The following is a 24,514-nucleotide window of genomic DNA, read 5'->3' as shown; positions in this document are numbered from 1 at the left end:
GTTCGATGGAGTTGAAAATTGATTATGATTTTTCAATAACTCCCTGTCGAATTGAGTTGCGGATGACTCCTCTGTCGTGAAGTCGAGTCCATCTTGAAGTGATATGGAATTGAAACTGCAGTTTGGGATTTGAATCGGGATAAGGCTTCTTGTTGAAGTCCGCCTCGGTCTTTTTCTCGGTTTAAAGACCTTGGTTTGAAAATTCGACTGGAAAATCATTATTTGACTCCACCATGTGGTTTATAGGCCCTCGAGCTGAATGAAATCGAACTCGAAAGATCCTTGTCGATAGATGCCTTTTCTCGACTTAAGCTATGCTGTCGGAAAGTGGTTTTTTTGTCACTAAGGCATGGTTAACCCAGGTTTTCTTCTCGACTTGAGAACCTCGATTGCAGCTAGTCAATAGTGTGATTGAGGTGTCATCGAGCTGAATGGAATCAAACTCAACAATTTTTTTGACAGATAGCCCTTCTTGCCTTAAGCTATGTTGTAAATGATGTGCCCTCGAAGCTGAGTGTAATTGAACTCGAAGGTCTTCGGTTGGAAGATAACCCTTCTCGACTTAAGCTATACTGCAAATGATGTGCCTTGGAGTTGAGCGTAGTCGAACTCGAAGGTCTTTTGGTGAGAGATAACCCTTATAGCCTTGAGTTATGTTGTAAATGATGTGCCCTCGAAGCTGAGTGTAATCGAACTCGAGGGTCTTTGGCTGGCAGATAGCCCTTATCGACTTAAGCTATGCTGCAAATGATATACCGTTGAACCGAGTGTAGTCGAACTCAAAGGTTTTTTGTTGGCAGATAACCCTTCTCGTCTTAAGTTATGCTGCAAATGATATGCCATGGAGCTAAGTGTAGTCGAACTTGAAGGTTTTTGTTGGCAGATAACCCTTCTAGCCTTGATTTATGCTGCAAATGATGTACCTTGGAGCTGAGCTTCGTCGAACTCGAAGGTCTTTTGGTTGGAAGATAACCCTTCTCGACTTAAGTTATACTGCAAATAATGTGCCTTGGAGTTGAGTGTAGTCGAACTCGAAGGCCTTTGGTGGGCACGATTCCCTTCGTCGTGAAGTTGAAACCGTGGATGGCCCATTCGTTGTGAAGTTGAGCCTCAAATTGAATATCCTTCGTCGTGAAGTTGAAATCCAAGTTGGTATTGTTTCGAGTCCAATATCCTTCGCTGTGAAGTTGAAATTGGCTCTGAAGCTGGGAAGTTGTTTGTTGACAGCCAGCCACCCCTTCGCTTTGAAGTTGAGCTTGTGTTATCTCGAGTCTAATATCATTCGTTGTGAAGTTGAAATTGACTCTGAATAAAACTGAAAAGTTGTTTGTTGACAGTCAGTCGCCCCTTCGCTGTGAAATTGAACTTGTGTTGTCTTGAGTCCAATATCCTTCACTGTGAAGTTGAAATTGACTCTGAATGAAACTGAAAAAGTTGTTTGTTGACAGTCAGTCGCCCCTTCCCTATGAAGTTGAGCTTGTGTTGTCTTGAGTTCAATATCCTTCGTTGTGAAGTTGAAATTGACTCTTAATGAAACTGAAAAGTTATTTGTTGACAGTCAGTCGCCCCTTCGTTGTGAAGTTGAGCTTGTGTTGTCTCAAGTCCAATATCCTTCGCTGTGAAGTTGAAATTGACTCTAAAGCTGCAAAAATTGTGTATGTGAAAAAATGATAAATGTGATGCTCTTAAGTATGTCTAAGATGAATGCAACATAAATTAATTCTGTTTTATCTCTTGGATGAAGCCTCATTTTTATCTGTTGGTCTTGTCATTGGAATCGACCATGCCCCATTTTTTTCTCAGGTTGATGTCGCAAATTCTATCTAGCCTCTCGAACTAATTGTTTTCAAGAATGTGAAGTGCTCGAAACTTGGCATTGTTCTTTTTTCTTCAATAGAGGCAAAATGAGCCTTAACAGCTTCCAGGACTTTTCACACTTGAGACTATCCTATTTGAAAATCTTTTTCTCCTTTTTCTTGTTTTTAGGAGAGAAAATGATAAAAATTATGTAAAATATTATTCGCAATTGAATCAAATTATAAACATGAGTTCAAAGTATATCAAAGGAATCAATAGCTCTTTTAATGCTTTCAGAGTTACAACTCTTTGAAAAATGTTCAAATGGATAAGTTAGATTTAGGTTGGCCTTCTTTCTAAGGTTTCGGTAACCCAAAATGTCATTGTTTGAAATATTGCAACATGCTTTTTTGGTTTGGCATTTTAGTTGGGTGCGGACAAAATGACGCAACTAGCATGATCAATTGCTAGACCTTTTATTTCGGTCATCTGAAATCTTTCATTTGTTCAAGTTTTGTAAGCTCCTCTAACAAAGGTAGTGCAGAAATATCGGTCTAAAAATGAAATTCCTGAGTGCTCGTGTGAAATTGACTATAACAGGTGTTCCTTAACTCCCTTAGTCCATCATTACCGAAAATTTCTTGCTTAGATAAATTTGTTTTAATTTGCCTTTATTTGGCTAGCTGAATCCATAAAGTCAGGGCGTTTAACCAATTACTTTAGAGGGAAAACTTAACATTATAATCAGTTTTATCAAGTTAACTGAAGGGTTCATCTCATCACAAAGTCTTCGCCAGACAATAGCAGTGGAGCAAACACAGAATTGCCAAGTGTTCGAGCAATGTCATGGTTTGACCGTAATCTACTCATAAGGTCAGGGCTTTTAGGTTTCCTCTATAACTAATTGCCTTAGTGGAATAGCTCAGCTTTACGGATTTAATTTCTTAAGATTGTCAAGAAGAACCTGTTATAGTCTAGGTGTTATTGAAAGTCAAAAATTTCATCTTTAGAGTTCATTTTTCAAGCAACTGACCTAAAATAGATTCACTTACTCGACTATTCCATATGTAAAGATAATGATCATCATTGAACGTCTTAAACAAAAAGTATAGTAATTGTGATATGCGAATGATGCCCCATGTTGTTCGTACCTTATGAAAGGAAAAGGTTACATTGGTTAATTACAAGAGCAGGGTATGGTGTTTGAGTGTATATTCTGGGTAAGGTCAAAAGTCCTTGTTTTAAATCATGTTACTTCCTCAAAGATCTGTAACTTTGAACCATCTACAGAGTTTCTTAATTCAAATGATATTCAAAGAATTGCAAGTTTGCAAATGTGATTCATTGCTTAACGTCTTTAAAGTAACATAAATTTATTTAAAAGTCTTTACAAAAACTTGAGAAAAAAAATGAAAAACAAATTCAAACATAATGCCTCAAATGATGAAATGATCTTCCTCACTTGGATGCCCCCAAGTTATTGAAGTCGATCCAGTTCTGGTTACACATCTTCTGCACGACTCTCTTGAATACGTAACAAGTCTCAATTGTGTGCCCTGGGACACCGCCGTGATATTCACAATGAGCATTCTCGTCATACCACTTGGGGTATATGGACTTCATGGTTTCCACCAGGTATGATGACACTACATGAGTGTCAAGAAGTTGCTGGTAAAGCTCTTTGTAGGTCCTGGGAATAGAATCAAAATGTTCATATTTTTTATGAGACATGTGAATGTAATAAAAAAAGAAAAATAATGCGAAATATGCAGGAATGCATGATGCATGCAATGTTTGAGGCATTGATCAAAAAAATGTGTCTTTTATTAGAAATAATCCTTATTGGAGGCAAAAGTGTTTTATCTTTTAAGAGACAAAAATATCATGACAGCTTCTGACATGTTGACTAGTCTTCTGCCTTCGTCTGTCACCGGTTGAATAACCTGTCGAACCGCTCTGGCTTCTCTGGATGAACCGTGCAAATGTTGAGTTGCTTTTTGTACTGGCCCAAGAAGTCTCGAATGACTGCATCTCTGGCATTTATCTTTTGTTGAACCTGTTCTCAACGAATACATCATTGGAGCCCTCAATTGATAGGAACTATATGAAGTTCATTTGTCTGTTTTTTGAACTCGTCAACAAAGGTCTCCAATTTCAGTTATCGTTTTGCCATTGTTGTCTTTGAAGGGACTCCCTTCATCTTGCCCCTGCAACCTCTGCCAACCAGTTCTTCAAAGATAGAATTTCATTGTGCTTGATGTAGACCCGGTTCATTCTGAGTCCTTTATAATGCAGCAGAGTGATACACTCTTCAATTATGGGCACCACGTCTTCTGGATTGAATGCGACACATAGTCGCCTTGTAGATTGTCCTCTGTATTTTTATCTCTTGTATTAGAACCCCTTTGTAATACAGATTATTCATGTTTAACAAACACATTTTTGGTGGATCAACACCCCTTTTAAATGATACAAGTGATGAAAATAAAATAAAATAAAATAAAAATGAAAATGAAAAGAGTTAGTGAGGTGAAAATAATAAAAAATAATCATGAAAAATAAAAGTCCTACCCCACATGCTTTAATTCCTACCCGGACATGATCTCTATCCCACATGCTAATTTCAAACAAATCCTAACCGCATATTTGTCTAGTTCGCATGCTTTGAACAGAAAGTAAGGCAGGAAACAAAGAAGTCTAGGGTTTGGAATGAGGTTTTGGGGTGGGCTCTAATTCCATGTACTCTCCCGGTTTAGGTTCTAAAAAAGGTACTCGAGTTCTCCTTGCTGGTGCCCCCTTGGGCTTGCCAGACCCTTAGTCCTAAGCCCATCACAAGCTTATATGGACTAAGTTAAACTCGAGAGGATACATCCCCTTATGCCCATACGGAGAATAAATTCACACGAATACATAAGGTATATGAATCCCGAAGGTTACTTACTAGGCTCATACGAAGAATAAATTCTCACGAAGGCGTTGCTTTCGCCCCCACTTAAAAGGGTTCGGAGCTCGGGTATAGAGCTAGAGATGACAATTTTAAAAACTCTGAAATCATTAAAAAATGTTAGTACAACTATTTATTTGAAAAAATAATCAAAGATAAATAATAAGAATCGAATAAATAAATTAAAATTTAAACTTGTAATTTCTAAAAAAGACAACCGGAAATTAATTTCGACCTGACTCACTTACCTGTCCCCAGTGGAGTCACCAAGCTGTCGGAACCGTCTTTCGGTTGGGCCCCGGAATTGGGCTTCGACTTGGAAAAATGGATTAGGAGTCGTCGCCAATCATTTTAAATTGATATTTAGGTAGTTCAGACACCATCTTACCTGATCTGCGTTTTCAGAAATATGTCGGGTTCAGGAGTCGGTTACGGTTAAGGAAAGATTAGCACCCTTGAACCACCCTTTCGGTACCAATTCATTTGTCGGTTGTCTTAATTGCGAAAATTGAAAAATTTTAATTAAAATTTAAAAACCCGATTCGAATTACTTACCTTTGATCGATTTCAATTTCTTATATATGAAAATACGTAACTACTGGATGACCTGAGTGCTAATTAGACCAAAAACTTTCCAAAGGCACTAAAATCCCTAACTCACGCGTGTTTTTATCTTCCTCACCTCTGTTTCTTCTTCAACATGGCTCTCCCTTTTCGTTTCCTTCAATCAAAATGGTAAAGACTTTTCCTTTATTTGTATTCCTTTTCCGATCTTGATGCATGCAATATATTTTTGGGTTTCTTCCTTCGAAGGCTTCGGATTTCCCGAATGGCTTGCACCCTTGTTTTGAATGCTTCCCCCTCTATTTTTTTTGCTTTTGCTTTCACCCCCCCTCTCGTTGTGTATTTCGTATCCATTTATAACCTAGGACTTTGCTAATTTTAGAGAGTTTCCTTTGAACTCAAATGCTTGGTTTGTTAGTGATAGAGTCCTATTGAGACTAAAACTTGCAGACTTTGTGATGTTGGTGCCGTGAACTTCGTGGGGAGGTTGCTGGGCGAAAAGTAGTGTCTACATATACATATATTAAAAAATATTAGATTATTTAATTCTTTTAATATTTGATATTATTTTTTTGATAAATTTATGGTGAATACAAGATAGTGTAGTGTTCAAAAACTTACAATCTTTTGACAATGAACGCTCAAACCTTACATACATGATGCTCGAACACATAACATTAAGAGATAACAACAAATACTTTATCTATCAAGATTTTTTGGTTCATGCTTTAATATTTGATATTAGCTATGCTCTTTAAGTTATAAAAGATTAAAAATCATTAAACATTACTTGAAATAAGATAACACAAAATCTATTCCTTCTTCAATGAATCCCATAGGGCTGCCTTTAATGTCATGTCCAATTTTCCATATTTAAGAGCCTAATGTCCTAATCCTACCCCTAAAATCCTCTCCTTGGATTTCTACATTTACTATTTTATACCATCAGTAAGAGAGGTTAACCGTCAGAAGAAAGAGATGAAACCCATTTACTTGCAAAACCCAGAAAACAATGGCTGTCACTTAAGCAACCTTCAAAAAAAACATGTCCCCTTACTGTCACAATGAAAGTTTGGTCTACTTTAAACCTTAAACGGGATGTTTTGCTGTTGCTGAAGTTGTCTTTGTTTATGGGGAAATATGCCCATGAAACGCTTCTATGCTCGGAATGTGAAAGTTTTACTGTTTCCCTTGTTTTTCTCAAACTCCTATTGCTCAACATTGATTGATGTTTTATCACTACTCTTTTCTTATCTTAATTCCCCCAACAAAGGGTATCCGGAATTCTCTTGCATTTTCCAGGAAAATTATGTGTGTGTATATATATATATATATGAAATAGTATCATGTTAAACAATGTAAAACTAATTGATCTGGGACCGTTGGATGGAAATAAAAAATAAAAAGTCAATCTCAATAATCTATTTTCACTCATTCAATGATCCTAAATATGTGTAGAACTCTTTAGTTTTACATTCTGTAAGTGGAACACTATATATATATATATAGAGAGAGGATCCTATACATAATGTAAAACTATTTTAGTTTTATACAGATTTAGGATCGAATAAAAATTGATGACTGAGATTAACACTAAGAAATGAAAAGATATTCACTATAAAAAAACAATGAGTCAATCTAAGTCATCTAATTTTACTTATTCAACGATCCTAAATCTATATAAAACTCTTTAATTTTATATTGTGTAATTGGATCCTAATTAACTAACTAACAAACTATATATATTATTATTCAACTTTGAATTCTACGAACAGGTCTATAAATGGGAATGGATTGATGCGCGTGCTTTGAAGTTTTATGTTTGAAAATGAAAACTAATTAACTAAAATAAAGTGAAGTCAAATGTAATATATATAAAAATGGAAGATCTGCCTATAAAAAATGCCTTTTTGGTTTAATTCGCAATTTGACTTCTAAATTATACAAAATTTCCATTTTGGTACCTAATCCCCCCCTTTTATGGCATGTGACATGTTTTTATTAGAGAATGATAGATTTTAAAGGTAAAATAAGATAGAAAATAGTAATTTATGTACCTAAATTAAAATAGAAAATAGTAATTTAGGTACCAAAATAAAAAATAGATAAAATTAAATGGCCAAATCGTAAATAAAACCTATTGTGACATGGATGCTTTAATCATTTTCATTTAGTATTTTACATTCCATTTAAAATGATCTCCCGACTATAGGTTGTTGCTTTGTTAAATCCATCGATTATTAAAAATTATAAAATGGTGTGTATAGAAAATCCCTCCTGAGAGACTTACTCGCCAAAACCAGGTGTGTGACGCAAGTTAGTTCGAATTAGTCAAAGCAAAGCTTTAGAACTGGGAAGACAACAAAAAAACAATGAAATATTTTTTTTGTACGAGTTTTTTCTTTCATTCAAAAAACATGTTTAATTTGAAGAGTTTTTATAACACTCATAGCTAGTAAACATCTAAGAATACGAGCCATAGATGTTACATCAAACGACTAACGATCATTATTCACAGTTGCATAAAACTTTTTTTCTTTTAAAACATTCTTAATTTCAACTTTTAAAACTATTTTATTTTTTTACTTAAAAATTTGTACCATTAAAAAACATAATATTTTATCTACTATATAATTTTAAGCATATTAAATACTAACAAACTAAACTAATCAAATTAAAGAGTCCTATTTACTATTACAAACCATATAGTCATAACTGATAAAGCAGACTAATAACATAATTATACATGTCACTACTAGTCAAAAGAAACACCGGTGATGTCTTACTGATACTAATATTACAGATGATCTACACATGATGCTTGAGAGGCTCCCCACAAAACGTCCGTGTTACAATCAAAACATATGCATGAAAATAATCACGCTCTAAGTATAACTTAGTGGGGAAGTAATACTAAAGGTAAGAACAAATAAATAAAATATCGAAATATATATAATCATTAAAAATAAAATAGACTGAATTTTCAGAATGTTCAAACCAGATATCTCATGTTGAACTTTATCATAAACCTGAAAAGAATCATCTGATGATTTTTCACAAAATCATAATAAATCAGATCAGACAGAATAATCAGTCAACATTCCTTTATAGTCGTACACTTTTCAGAACTTTCATATTTCATTTTTATAGCCCATAGTATATTTAAGAGAATATAAGGTACGTGAGTCAGACGAATGTGTGCAATACAAATCTCAGTGTCATCATCAGAATCGGAACAAATAAGCACACACAATGCTATCATATTGGAAATAATAATATGCACACAAAGTGCATTCAGATTAGAATACATATACTAGTGTACATTTCGGTACACCGCAATATATCATAATCAGAACAGATAATCACACCACTTCATAGCATGCCAATTTTACCTTACAGATAATCACTCCACTTCATAGCATGTCAATTTTACCTTTGACTCTCAATATAACATACAATGGGCTTTCAGTTCATTTTGAAATCATTTAAATAAAAATCACATCAGAATCAGAAAATATTTAATTCACATTCGTAAAACATGACATGGGCAGTTCATATCCAAAATCATTCATTAAAATATTACAGATATATTTCCAAAATCAAAACATAATTCATATATTCAAAAATAAACAAGGTGAGGTTGACTTATCACAAGTCGTCCTCAATCATAATAATTAAATAAATAAATTGCACTTACCTTTGCCACACTACAGAACTTGTATACAATAGTCCTAGTCACGAGCTTTGTCCTTTCTTTTCTGATCGTTCGGATTACTAGATTTATCGTAGTCTGACAATACTAAATTATAACACAAAATGTTCGAACTGCATATTAGTATCGTACTAACATAAGCTGATTTTAACATTAAAAAATCTATAAAATAAAAATCGAGATTAAATCGATATCAACTAAATCACATTTCCATTATAATTTCAGACTTCTCAAAATACTCATCCAAATCCATTAATATTTATTTTCATCCTTAACTTTTCATCTTTTCTAATTTACACAAATAAGCCATAAATTATAAATTTTTTTTAGAATTCACCTCCACCTTTCTATTTAATTTATAATGGTCCTTCACCATTATGATCATTGCAGATAAATTACTAAAATTCCATCACTTAAATAAAATACACAAATCAATACTTCAACATTCAAAACATTATAAATTTCAACCCAAACTTTCCTAAACTTTCGATTTTCATCACCTAACTTTATAAATTTGTAATTCAATCCCAACTCAATATTTAATTCAAAATTCATCATACTAATAAATTTTCCAACATTCAATAATTTACCCAAATAATACCTCTACATTTAATAACTTGCAAACAAATCCCCATGATTTTAGGACCTTTCGAATTCAACTACTAATTTTACCAAATTTGCAATTTGGTTTTCAAACAACTTTCCAACTAAAATTCCAACATTATAAATATCAAAATCAACATTGAACCCTTCAAGTATTTCAATCTTACAATAATATCCCACAATTCCAAAAACTTGTAAATTAACCCTTTTGCACTTTTAAGGTTCCAAATTGATCCAAATCAATCTCCAAACAACATAGAATACTTCTAATATCATTTCTAATACATAGGAAATTTTTCAACATTTCCCCCAATTTTCTTCCCTATGCTCGAATGCTTTATATCACCTAGGGAGAAGTTTTAGTTCTATTTCAAGCATGAATTCAACCTCCTATGATTAAATTCATGCATTTCCCATCATCACAACATCAAATTAAATCAAAATCCTATGATTCTCCATAAACCCTAACATGGCCTAATCTTATATACACATGCACAATTAGTTCTAATCATTATGCATGCTTTAGAAATAATCACCAACATCAAAAACATAAAAATCCTTCATCAATTCTTCAAAATCACTAAACCCTCCTTAAACCCTAATCATAAAATATCATCACATAATCGTCTTCACCATGAAATATTGGTACCAAATGATAGAGAATTTCATGTAGATTGATTCTCTATCTAATAGCTAAATCCAAAAATCAAGTATATAGCTTCAAAAATCAAAATAAAAATCTTACTTTGTTAGGACTTGAACTTTCGGCCAAATGAAGGAAGAATCTGAAAATGTGCTAATTCTCTTGAATGTTCTAGTATTGAAAAGAAAAAACACATGGCATTTCCTAATTAATTGAATTTAATATTCAATTAATGAAAAATCTCAAAAATACCCTTAATAAATCTTAAAAATTACCAAATTTCATTGTCATATCTTTCATTAAAATATTCCTTGGCAGATGAATCAATTTGGCTTTGATTTTTGAATTTGGCCATGTAATTTTCAAAAATTGCATTTTAGTCACTAGAATTATACTATTTGGTCAAATCTGAAAAATTACACTGTTCTGAGCCAAATTTCTCTGATCTAAAATATGAAAATAATATTTCCAACCATTTTCTAACATCCTTCAAATTTTTGTAAAATTTTGGTTCGATCAAATTATCCGATTTCAACATTGATCTTTACCGCTTTATAACTTTTAACACAAATCCCGCACCAAAAATCTGATTCCCACTAAAATCTATGTTTTAATCCAAAAATATTCATTTACATGCTAAAGTATATAACTTTTAAAAATTACAATTTTGGTCCCTTAAGTTTTCAAAGTTTATACTTTAGCCATTAATATTTCAAAACTTACATTTTAGTCACTACACAAAATTTGGGGTATTACCGTTTTCAAAGTAGAATATAGAAAAGAATTAGAAAACGAAACACAAATATATAACATCTTGTGTGTTAGACGGTATTATATATTTGTGCTTATCAAAATGAGTCGAAAATAATTTTTTATTTCAATTTAAAAGAACAATACTTAGCATATTCAGACTGCCAAAGGGAAAAAGAGTGCTCGAGATATATTAAACATTTGGTAATACAACAGATCCGATCAATGTGGGTAATGGCTCAATCGACAGCGAAAGGATCAGGGAAAGTAGATGAGTGTCAAACCCTGTTCGTTCAAAACATACCACCTAGATATCATTGGAGTGGTTTGAGACAATTATTTGGTAGGCATGGAGATGTGGTTAGCTCTTACATAGCGAGGAAGAATGACAGAATGGGGAAGCGATTTGGTTTCGTTAGATTCTCTAATAAAGATGATACAGTAAGAACAATGCAGAGGTTAAACGGTTTTTGGTTATTCGGCTATCGACTATCAGTAAAGGAAGCGCGGTACAGAGTCAAGGATCAGAGTGGGAATCTGAATAGTCATTCATCCTTCAGCGCAGATACAAGGGTACATAAAGATAAAATGAATAGTGAAGAAGAGTCTGAGGTGAAAGTATGCAGGAGAAGTACGACTATACAGGGGGTTATTGATGAGGATGTCGTTCGAAAGCTCCAGAAATGCCTGGTAGGAACAATGGCGACGGTTTGTTCTTCAACTCATGTGGAAGATAGAGTAAGAGCAGGAGGTCTGGGTGAGATTAAGATCAAGTGCTTGGGAGGGAGAGATTTTTTAATAGAATTTGTTGACGACGAGTTGTATACGATCATGAAGGAGCATAAATGGTTGTTCCTATTGGAAGTGTTCGTGGAAGTTCATCCATGGACAGAATCTTACAGAGCTTCTGAAAGAGTTACTTGGATTAAATTAATTGGTGTTCCGTTACACTGCTGGAATCATAATACTTTTAAAAGGTTAGCTGAGCATTGGGGAGAATATTTAGCAATGGGAGAAAATGCTTTTCAGGATCTGGGATGTGAGGAGATATCTATCCTGATTGCAACTAGTAGAAATGTTTTAATAGATGATATGGTTGATTTGGAAGCAGGAAGAGATGTTTTTAAAATTAGAATTGTGGAATTGCCCACTAATAGAAGTGAAACAAGCAGTCATAAGCGAGAAGTTAAAGTTAATTCAGTCGCTGGTGAATCGAGCTCGTCGGCCGACAAGAGTTTAGATTCCTCGGAGGAGAAGAATTCGGAGAGGCGGCAAGAGGGAGACGATAGCCAGCTATGTTGTATGGGGAATGTATCAAGGGGCGGCTATATATCGGGCGTGGATGAGAGAGACATTGGGGAGGAAGCAATAATGGGGTAGAAGGAAATTGATGTAAGCTCTGGGAATATTCAAAAGCAATACGAGGTGGGGATGGAACACGAGGGGGGAGTGGCAGAAGATGACAATAGGTTATTAATTAAAGTGGTGGAGGCTAACGAGGGAATTAATGAAAATTTAAAGGATTTGTCTCTATGGGAAGGGAGTTTAGGGGCAAAAGTGATGGAGGACACATACTTTATGGGCCTCACAAATTTTTTATCTAAAAAAGATGCTAAAGGAATAGAGGTCCATTTTGATGGGAATGAGATAAAACGAAAGGGAAGTAAGCCTAATTTGGGATCAGAGCGGGGAGAACAGGATCTGGGGTTGGGTATGTTAACAAACTTGAGCGAGGATATTGTTAGTTTCAATCCCAGGCAAAACGTAGGAGCAAAGACGGGGAGAAAAAGAAATACAGTTCCCTTCAGAGAATACAAGAAAATTTTGGTGGTACCCAGAAAAAATTGAAGTTGTCGTGTCAAGAAACATCAGAGAAAGGTGCAAAGCGAGGAAGAGTCGACGGAAATTGAAGGAAGGTCAGTATCGGATTCGGATCTTCAAGAACGATGGCAGAGACAAAAGAAGGAAGTGAAAAAAACCCTACAGTTAGGCAGAGAGCTGGGTATACAGTTTAAAGGCTCAGAGGAGGTTTTGGTTAGGGAAATTGCAGTTGCGGATGATTTTGAAGGAGAGTCTCAATCCCAATCCATCGAATTTTAGCTGAAAATCAGTGGGGGAGAAGTCCAGATGCGGATTTTGTCACGGAATACAAGAGGTATGAACTCTAATGTGAAAATTTCAGAACTTAGAAGGTTTATTCGGACTCATAGAATTGAATTTGTGTTATTACAAGAGACAAAGAATGAGGATATTAAGGATGCAGAAATAAGTAGATTTTGGTGTGATGATGAATTTGATTTTAAATTTTCGAAAGCAATGGGAAGATATGGGGTATACTAACTGTTTGGGATAAGAATAGTTTTCAGATTCTTGATAGCTTAATTACAGAAAGGTTCATTTTGATTAAAGGGAAGTATGCCTTAGATGATTCGATATGTTCTGTCTTGAACGTTTATGCACCTGGTGAAGTTTCTGAACAAATTTCATTATGGAATGCAATTGTGGAAGTTAGGAGGAAAAACAATAATAAACGGTTCATGGCGGGTGATTTTAATGCAATTAGAAATCATAGTGAGAGAAGTGGGTGTTTGTACAGACAAACACAGATTGCATCTTTCAATGAGTTCATAGAAGACTGTAATCTTGTTGACATGCCTTTATCAGGGAGGAAATTCACTTGGTTTGGGCTGGCAAATAGAAAAAGTCGCTTGGATATGATTCTTGTTGAGGATGAATGGTTCTAAGTAAACAGTGATGTATCCCTACTGGGGTTGCCGAGAACAGTCTCGGATCATATTGTTATTTTATTGGGGAAGGAGACGATAGATTGGGGGCCTAGACCGTTTAAATTGGTAAACAGTTAGTTAAAACAGGAGAGTTGCACTGAAGTTATCAATAAGACATTTCAGCAAGAAGAAGCAAGAGATGAAGAATTAAGTGTGAAGTTAAGGAGAGTGAAAGGAGAACTTAAGAGATGAAACACTCAATGTTAATGGAATGTTGACAGTGAAGCAAAGAAATTAGAGAAGAGGATCAATGAGCTGGACAGGAAATGAGATAATATAGGATTATATGATGGAGAAAGAGAGGAGGTATTGAATTGTACACGAAGGTTATGGGACCCTTTGAGGGAGAATGAGGATATTTGGCGTCAGAAATCTAGATTAAACTGTCTGAAATTGGGAGATGAAAATTCTATTTTTTTTGATAAAGTAGTAAAGATTCGTAATAAAAAATGTTTGATCTTGGGAGCTAATTTAGGAGAGGACATTGAATTGGAGCCAAAAAAACTTAGAGCTAAAGTTTTTAATTTCTTTAGCAATCATTTTAGATGAAAGAAGAAGGAGTGGGAAACGGTGATCAATCTTCCATTCAAACAACTTTCAAAGGCTGATGTTGAAGAGCTGGAAGCGAATTTTTCGATTGAAGTAGTTAAAGAAGTTGTGTGGAGTTGTGTGGAGTTGTGGTGAGACAAAAGCACCTGGACCGTATGGCTTTAATATAGAATTTTTCAAGAAGTCATGGGAGTATATAAAAGGAGATTTGATGAAGACTATGGACAGTTTCAACACGAGTGGAAAGTTGGGGAAGCGTGTTAACTTATCATTTTTAGCATTGATTCCGAAAGTGGACAATCCAACTGAAATTTCACATTATAGACCAATATCGTTAGTGAGCAGCGTGTATAAAATAATTGCTAAAGTGTTAGCAAAAAGATTAAGAAGAGTGATTGGAACGATGATAAGTGAGACCCAATGTGCATTTGTAGCTGGAAGACATATTTTCAAAGGAATATTAGTGGCAAAAGAAGTTATTCACTCTTTGAATAAAGAGAGGGGAGGGAGAGGTGGTTTGATATTAAAATTAGATTTTGTAAAGGCATACGATTGCGTTGATTGGGAATTTTTAGACTCGGTGCAGAATTGTATGGGTTTTAGATGCAAATGGAGACGGTGGATTTGGGAATGCATTTCGACTGTTAGAGATTTTGTCTTATTGAATAGGTCTCCCACAAAAGAATTCAAGATGCACAGGGGTTTAAGACAGTGAGATCCATTGTCCCCGTTTTTGTTTATAATGATAACAGAGGCTCTCCATTTATTGTTAGAAGAAGATGTTCGAAAAGGATACATTGAAGACATCGATAACATGGCACCAAATTCAAGTATTTCATATTTGCAATTTGCGGATGATACGATTCTGTTTCTTCGTCCAGATCAAAGAGGTATTTCCAATGTTAAGCGAATTCGGAGATGCTTTGAAATGGGCTCGGGGTTAAGTATTAACTTAAGGAAATTGTGTTTAGCAGGGGGTGAAGGTTGAAGAAAACAATTTGAATCAGTTAGCATTATTATGTGGTTGTACTGTGAGCACCTTGTCGTTCAAGTACTTAGGAATCCCATTAGGGGCGGATCCGAGAAAAATATCGACGTGGGATCCAGTAATTGAAAATTTCAGAGTCAAATTGGTGGGCTGAAAAAGCAGGATGTTGTCGTTTGCTGGAAGAGTGGTTCTTATTAATTCAGTGCTTTCATTGTTGCCTTTGTATTATATGTCGATATTCCTAGTTCTGAAATTAGTAGTATCAAAATTTGATAATTAAAAGAGGGTTTTTGTGGGGATATGATGGTAATAAAAAGAGATTAACGAGGGTGAACTGGGGTAGATTGTGTAATCCGAGAAAGAGAGGTGGAGCTGGAATAATTGATTTAAAGGTAAAGAATAAGGCATTATTAGCGAAGTGGGGATGGAGATTTGCTGTCGAAAGAGGGGCATTATGGAGGTCAGTAATATGTCACAAATACGGCTCAGGTGATCTGTCCTGGTTGGTTAGTAAAGGAGGAATAAAAAAATGTTTCTATAACTTGGAGAGGGATCGTTAGTAATTTATATGGGGATGGAATAGGTAAATGAATGAGTGGATAATCATTTCGATAGATAGTGGGTGATGGGAAAACAACATTGTTCTGAGAGGATGTGTGGTTTGGAAAAATGGCTTTAAGATCAAGATATCCTCATTTATACAGGTTAGTGTCAAGGAAATATATGTCGGTGTGGGAAATGCTCAATGCATGCGATTGGCAGAGTTTAGCTATGACAGGATTGTTTGAGAGAAAATTGTTGGATAGAGAACTAGCCATGGTAGAGATTATAAAACGAGAAGTGGACAAGGTGATTTTAAATCCGTCCGTGGCAGATCGGATTGTATGAGTGCATGAAAATGATGGGTTGTTCAAGGTCAAAAAATTGTCTGAGTTATTGCTTAGTGATGGGAATTTTGAAGTTGTAGGTTCGTTTAATTTTGACAAAATATGGAATCTAAAAGTTCCTCCGAAGGTGAAATATTTTTTATGGATGCTTAAATTGAATAGAGTACAAACAAAGGTATTCCTTAAATCCAGAGGAATTACGTTGTCAGATGCTCAAACTTTATGCCCTTGGTGTGGGGATGCTGAAGAGGATGCGAACTATTTGTTTGTGTCATGTATTTTTATGCATTGCTTTTGGAATGCTTTTTGCAGGTGGTGGAATATTTTAGGTTTAAATATACAGACAGTGGATGAAGTCTTTGAGTTTTATTATCAGTGTAGGTGGTCAGGATCTATAGCTTTGGCTTGGTTTGTAAGTTTTGTTGCGGCATTATGGAGTCTATGGCTCGCGAGGAACGATTTTGTTTTTCGAAATAAAGGCATTAAATTTAAAGACTTGCTTGTATATGTGAAGATGAGAGTGTTTGCTTGGTGTAAGGCGTTGAAGGAATTTACTGATTTGGACGAGAAATATTGGTGGGATCGGCCTGCAAAGTCAGCTGTTGTGTATCAATCTTCTAAGATCGTCTAGCAGCCGCCAGTATCGGGTCAGATGAAGTTCAACGTGGATGGTTCCGCAACAAATAAATCAGCAGGTTGTGGGGGAGTTTTGAGGATAGCAGATGGATATGTAGTAGCAATGTTTTTTGGGCCGGTAACAGAGGTGAATTCAGATTATGCGGAGCTGGTAGCAATTAAAATTGCACTAGAGGTGTTCGTTGAATCTTGTTGGTGCGGTAAGGCTATTCTGATCGTAGAATCTGATTCTAAAGTAGTCTTGAATTGGGTTCAGAATTTCTATGTTCGTTCGTGGAGGTGGGGAGCATTTTTTCAGGAAATTGATGCCAATGTATTGAAGATACCTGAGAGTAAGTTTGTGTTCTCGCCTAGGACTTCCAACAATATGGCAGATTACTTGGCAAAGATGGGATTGTCGAGGAAAATTATGTTCAAGGAAAGCTGGTGATTTTTAGTTTTAGAGGTTATTTTTCCAGTGTTCTTTTATCAGATTGTATGTTCTTAGATTGGCAAGTAGGTACATGGGGTTGTTTTCTTTAAAGAGTCTCTTGGGATGGTTCTTTGTGGTGTATGCATTTCATCTTGCTAGGGTGGGGGAGTCTTTTAGTTCAAGGTGTGCCTCAATTTTGCATCAAGTCCTGTTTTGTATCAAGTCCTGTTTTACTCAACTTTGGAGTACTCTTTTCCCCCATTTAGGTTTAGGGGGGTTTTAATGAGGCTCTAAGTTGGGGATTTGGTTACCTTGAAATTAGAATAAAATTTTCTGTTTGCTGAGAAAAAAAAAATTAAAATATAATTTAAAATATTTTTTTATTTTCTCTTAACGTATAAAACACATCAAAAGCTAAAGCCGCTTCCCACCAGTTTCCCAAGTCTTGTCCAGTTCTCCGTTTTAAAAAACCTAACCCTAAAAACCTCAGCATCAATTAATTCTATTCCCCTATTGATCTGCCTCAATAATTAAAGCATTATATATTTTTTTAGATATTTTGAATATGAGTAGCAACTTTAACAGAGTTTATGTACATTGTTAATGATTAAGTTCAAGTGATGAACAGATTGATACAGTTTAAGAAGGTCTCAAGTTCGAGTCTTTGTGTATGCAGAAAATTCTCACTGAGAGACTCATCCACTAAAATCAAGTGTGCGACGTGTGTAAATCCAAATTAGTCAGAATGAAGCCCTGGAACCAATAGGGTAAAAAATGATTAAGAAATATTTTAAATGAATACTACTTTGTAATCATCTCAGATCATTTCGGTTTTGTATCCTAATTCGATGTTGTTAATTGAATGGATTGAACCATCAAATTTCATTTTAACTAGTTGATAATGACACTAGTTTTGACTAATTAGATTTGATATTATTATTTAATAATATATGGTGGATGAATTAGGTCAAATTTTAGACAAACAATTGTATTATTCGGGATGTAACACCAATAACCCTAAACAAACACGTCCGTACCATGACACTTCGAAAGCATGCTAATCTCCAAACCTGAAATAGAATTTTTACTTTTCCTCTCCCTTATCTCTCATTTTCTGCTCCATCTTCTTCATTTTACAAGCAAAAAAAATCCAAGAGAGGAATCAAAGATGGGGAGAGGGAAGATCGAGATCAAGAGGATAGAGAACTCGAGTAACAGGCATGTGACTTACTCAAAGAGAAGGAACGGTATCATGAAGAAAGCTAAAGAGATTACTGTTCTTTGTGATGCTAGAGTTTCTCTCATCGTCTTTGGTAGCTCTGGGAAGATGCATGAATTTTGCAGCCCTTCAACCACGTATGAATCCTTGTTTATCCCTTTCTTTCTACTTTTTTTTTCTTTCATGGGGATCTGTAATTTTTAAAATGAAAGTTCATCTTTTTTTGGTGAAGGTTGATTGATATTCTGGACCAATACCAGAACACTTCCAGGAAAAAGTTGTGGGATGATAAACATGAGGTAAGGTTCAATTTTCTTTCATTTTCTTGCTAGGGAAAACGACCCTTTTTTGGTAAAAGAACACATGAAGTATGAAATCTCAGAGTAGATCTACAAACGGGATGTTTGAAACTTTGAAGTAATCATGTTGTTGAAAATGCAAAACTATAAAAAGTTTTGAAACTATCTGAGAATCTGGAAGGTAAACATCGTCTATGAACAGATCTGGTAACAAAATTGTTATTCTTGACTTTCCTTTTCCTTGCAAAAATTGAAGATCCATTAAAGTAACAATTAAACGTGATTTCCCTCCCTGAACAGATCTCCAGTAAGATCTACCTAGTTTCATACTGGTAGCTTTAGGGTTTCTTGGTTAAAAGAATGAACTTTAATCAGAACGTCCATACGTAGGCTCATAGGTCTTATATATATATATATATATATTGCTATGATTTCTTGTGAAAGATGAACTAACAGGTTTATATATATATATGAACAAAAATCTACTGCAGAATCTCAGCAATGAAATAGATAGAATCAAGAAAGAGAATGATAGCATGCAGATTGAGCTCAGGTATATAAATTTCCAGCTTTGTTTCTTTTGTAAATTAGGGAGAAAAGAACTAGAAAAGTAGTCAAAGTTTATAAATATGACTATATAACAACCTTAACCAGGATTATGATATATGTAAATACGATGTGTCCTTAAATTAGGCATTTGAAAGGGGAGGATATCTCATCTCTGCCTTACAAGGAGCTGATGGCTTTAGAGGATGCCCTCGAGACTGGCCTCACCTGTGTCCGTGCCAAGCAGGCCAGTATATACTCTCAATATAATATATATATATATATATATATATATACACACGTGTGTGTGTTTTCAAAGCTTGTGAATCTGATGATTTTGGTTCCTTTGTATGCAGATGGATGTTCTTGATGTGGCAAGGAAAAATGTATGCATGCTTTTCTTTTGCTATAATTATGTTAAAGTTGGAGATAGACTATGAAAAATTGATTCAATAATCAATCTTAAGACGATGACATGTATTATGTTATTCATTTAAAAAAAATTAAATACACTAATCATGCACGAACCAAACGAAATTTATTGTTATCTCTTGAAGTCCTAAATTTGAGCACCATATATATAAAGGTAATTTTAATATAACACATATCCTCATTTTAAGACAGCTTGTAAAATCATTGTCCTCTTCTTATAATATATCAAATAATAATATCTAATAATTTTGTTGGGTGTTCTTTTTCAGATGAAATTCTTGGAGGATGACAATAAGCAATTGAATCTCATTATGGTATTGTTCTTCTTTTCTCTTATGCAGCACCTTTCTTCTCTCATCCAAGTTTCACAAACACATGTATGTCAATAAGCTTATTAGTTAAATATTCAATTCTTTAATAATAATTTTTAAATATTTTATTTAAATATGGTTTTATAAAAATATAAGAAAACTAAATATACTCTTATAATATTTATTATTATGTTTTAAAATAAAAACTTTTAATCATTTTTAATTAAATTGATACTTAATTATCTCATGATATCAACTCTCAAGAATTTAATATATAATCTAGATATAAATGTCTAAGATGTGTGACATTGACAAGTATGATTAATATTTATACATGTAGGGGCGAATCCATGATTTATTTTTGGAGAGACTGAAAAATATTTGTAAACGTTAAGAGAGTCAAAATATAATTTTATTGTTGTATTAATTTATATATTTATAATTTTTTGAGGTAACTAAATATAAATTTTAATTTATCCAAAACTAAATAAATATAAAGTTTACCATTCTTGAGGGCAAATCAAAATTTATCACTACATTAAGTAAAATATTATAATATTAAAAGAACTAAAACTATTTTTTTCCATTTAGGGGCTTCCAGTCCCCTTAGTTCCACCCTTGTAGGTTTGTGCGTGTATTTAAATAACTTAATGAAATCATGCTATATATATACATAATTCATAAAGAAATTAATGAAATCGTACATATATTTTTGCATGTATCATATATGAAAAATAACATGCATGATACATTCTAATAACGCTGTAAAATCTTGCCAGGATGATAATACACCAGTGAAAACTATATATACACACACACTTGTGACATGAAACACCAACTCAATAACGTTATTCACGCTCATACAAACAGATAATTAAATATCTAAATCTCACTTTTCATTTCCATTTGATTTGCAGAACCAGCAGCAAATGTCTTACGACGCGAGAGAGCAGATGGATGAGCAGGGATACCAGCGAGCCGCTCATACCGTGGCGGTGGACTACAACTCACAGATGCCTTTCGCGTTCCGAGTGCAGCCGATGCAACCTAACTTACAAGAGAGGATGTATGAAGGGAGTTGAGGGCTGCTGCACTTATGTAATAGCTAATGCAAGGGGTGCTTGCGTTTCTGAAGAATAATAAGTTTATGAATATCTCGGACTATAGATATCAACTGTGAACTTGGTCTTTATGAACAATCGTTGTATCTACTTTGAGGCACCTATATGCGTGTTTATGACTTTATGTTTGTGTGTATGGTGGATATTGGATTTTAGAGGGACCTAATCCTCTTAAGGATGAATTCTTCTTTTCAATCTCTTTTCATAATATTTTTTAATCATTGACAATATACATATATCCCATAAATGCAATTGTTCGACTCTAAGACTTTGGGAGAGAACAACACCCCTTAATTACTAAGATCACTTAATGGGGTTTAAATCTAGTTTATTGCATTGTTCGGGTGACTCAAAACAAAAATTATTTAAAGAAATTACATATTTTTTTCGGTTATATAAATTAAAGACTCAATTTATTTTGCCTTTCAAAATGTTTCCAATTGAATGCGTCTTTCTTCTATGTGGTACAATGTGTCAAAAAGGAAGACACGGACTGCAGTTCTGGCCTCTATTGAAAATAGTAGAACTTATTTATTTATTTACTTTGTTATATTATTTTAATTAATAAAATTGTTAATTAATTATTTTTTAATGTTTGAATGAACTCTTTTATTTCGTAATCTTAATTCATTTAAATAATTAGTGTTTAAATATTTGATATTTTAAATAATTAGTGATTAAACAATTGATAATAAATTTATTCTATTAATAAATATTTAAATTTGTGTTGTGATAAAAACTTGAAATAACTATGTTATTTAAATAGAAGGGTAAATTACATGTTTGGTAACTGAACTTTACTCTCTCTTCTATTTCACTCATTGTACTATCAATTTTTTCAATATATTCATTGAACTTTATACATTGAATTTTTTTGTCACTCCACCATTAAATAATTAATGGTGTTATGACATGATAACTTATACCAAAACGACGTTATTTTAGATCTCTAAAAAAATTAAAATTAGACTAAAACGACGTCGTTTTAGTTATTTTCTTCATTTTTCTCCTTTCTTCTTCCTCCTCCCATTTCTCTCCATTTTTTGTCTTCAACATGAAGGAACCCAGATCCCAATCATCATGTCAGCCACTGTTATAACCACCGTTGACCATCATCGCCGCCATTGCATAACTAGATATGAACCCCTTCAGCATATTCCCAACTAAGTTCAAAATCTCCAAGTTCATAAGTTTTGACAACAATCATGAAATCTCCCATTCAAGTTCATCATAAACTTTATATTCAAAACCTTCAAATTTGTTAACCCTACAAATTCATCTGATAATTTCCCAACAAATGAATTCCCTTCAAGATCAAGTTGATCTAATTTTTCTAAGCCCCAAATTTCTAAAAGAAATCACCACCAAACTCACTAAAAGCAAGAAAGAAGACTCCAAGCTCAATAAATTTCCCAACCAAAGGTGACAAGTTCCCCACTAATTTCTCCTTTGAACATGCTCTTCTCTTCAATCTAAAACTACAAAATGGAAACCTAGACAACTTTGAACATCTATAACAAGCTCGAGTAAATTTACCTTAACAACAACTATAGATATGTCGATGGAGATGACCCAATATTTCAAATTGCATGGATCATCAAACCAATAACAATTATTCGGGTTTTTTTTGAAAAGTCACAGCTTGAAAGATTTCCATCAAGATAAAAAAAACAAATATCTTAAATCTTTCCACAACAGATGCTAATAAATATTTATTCATAATATTTCTTAATCATTGACAACATACATATATCCTACAAACACGGCTGCTCGAACTCAAGATTTTCAGAGAGAACTACATCCCTTAATCATTAAAGGCCCTTGATAGGTTCAAATCTAGTTTATTTCATTGTTCGCAGAACTCAAAACAAAAATTATGTAGAGAAATTACACATTTGTTCAGTTATATAAAGTAAAGACTCAATTAATCTTGCCTTTAAAAGCGTTTCCAATTGAGTGGGTCTTTCTTCTACGTGGTATAATGTGTCAAAGAGGAAAAAATGGATTGCAGTACAAGCCTCTATTGAAAATAGTAGAATTTATTTATTTAATTTGTTATATTATTTTAATTAATAAAATTTTTAATTAATTATTTTTTAATGTTTGAATGAACTCTTTTATTCCGTAATCTTAATTCATTTAAATAATTAGTATTTACATATTTGATCTTTTAAATAATTAATGATTAAATAATTGATAATAAATTAATTCATATTAATAAATATTTAAGTTTGTGTTGTGAAAATACTTGAAATAACTATGTTATTTAAATAGAAATATGATTTTTACATTAGAATAGTTGAGACTGATATTTACAAAAAAAATTAAAAAAATCTCTCTTATTATGTGAACTGTTTCAAAAATAGTCATAGTTGGTTATGCATCGAATTTCTTTGTATTAGACGATGTTCAAGAGGATCATCATCGTTATTGTCACTGACAATTTATCCAGCATAATCATATACTGATGAGGCAGATTGATTCATTAACTTGATTGAGTGGTGCGATGATGGATGATAATTTACGAAGAATAATGATTCGGGAGGCGTTTGATCAAACTCTCTCCATTGAATGAAGTTGATGAAAATTTGAGGAATGACACTGATGAATAGAAGTTCAGTAATTAAAATTATTGTGACAGAAGAGCAATTTCACTCAACATGCAACATACGTCGGATTTGATAATGCTGGGGTATAAAACTCTAGCATTTAACTCGATGAGGAGGGAACATACTACATCGGGGGTGTAATGGCAACGATTGTGTAGATTGTTGTGGTCTGAGTGGTGTTGATAAGGACGAATTTGAAGGATTTCTCTTCCCTGATTCCCTATTTCCTGATTAATTTTGGGTTGAAGGTATTATATCAATATATGCTTTTTCATTAGTTGATAATCGCTCGAATTCAGTCCGTCTCAAATAATATGTACCCTTTTTTGTAACTCATAAACTATAATATATAATCTTTAAAAATCATCATTTTAGGTTTCTGAAATAGTTTTTCCTCGGATATACACCTCTCTGATGAGTCCAAAAAATCAATATGTATACTTTTAGGCCTAATTAGTGTTTGATTTCCCCCTCTGTCGACTCTATACATTTTGTTCAGGTCCATAGTTGGTCTCGAAACATATTGCACTTACTCAACTTGATGCAATACACGATTAACTAGATGTCGCTCAATAATCACATAAATAATAAAAGGCATGGTCGTATGTCGCATGCCCGATGTAGCCAAAACAATTATTGGATACAAGTCCTACATTCTTGATTATGTATGACAGTCACTCATACTAAAAAGATTTTATTAGTATCG

General features: G+C 33.8%; 2 protein-coding genes across 2 annotated transcripts; both read left to right on the top strand.

Annotated features, from left to right (window-relative positions):
• Positions 1 to 11,247: 11,247 nt before the first annotated feature.
• On the top strand, positions 11,248 to 12,393 carry LOC120206325. The gene has a single exon (XM_039206015.1). It carries the CDS (start codon positions 11,248 to 11,250, stop codon positions 12,391 to 12,393), a length of 1,146 nt encoding a protein of 381 aa, XP_039061946.1.
• Positions 12,394 to 18,387: 5,994 nt separating this feature from the next.
• On the top strand, positions 18,388 to 21,323 carry LOC120207201 (agamous-like MADS-box protein MADS9). The gene is made up of 7 exons (XM_039206724.1): positions 18,388 to 18,627; positions 18,723 to 18,789; positions 19,281 to 19,342; positions 19,483 to 19,582; positions 19,692 to 19,721; positions 20,037 to 20,081; positions 20,996 to 21,323. The coding sequence occupies exons 1-7, from the start codon at positions 18,440 to 18,442 to the stop codon at positions 21,158 to 21,160; spliced, it is 657 nt and encodes a 218-aa protein (XP_039062655.1). The 5' UTR covers positions 18,388 to 18,439; the 3' UTR covers positions 21,161 to 21,323.
• The last annotated feature ends 3,191 nt before the right edge of the window (positions 21,324 to 24,514 follow it).

Source organism: Hibiscus syriacus, unplaced genomic scaffold (genome assembly GCF_006381635.1).
Source record: "Hibiscus syriacus cultivar Baekdansim isolate YM2019G1 unplaced genomic scaffold, ASM638163v2 tig00000477_pilon, whole genome shotgun sequence".
In the NCBI taxonomy this organism is placed as follows: domain Eukaryota; kingdom Viridiplantae; phylum Streptophyta; class Magnoliopsida; order Malvales; family Malvaceae; genus Hibiscus; species Hibiscus syriacus.
This window is presented reverse-complemented; position numbering and strand designations above follow the sequence as displayed.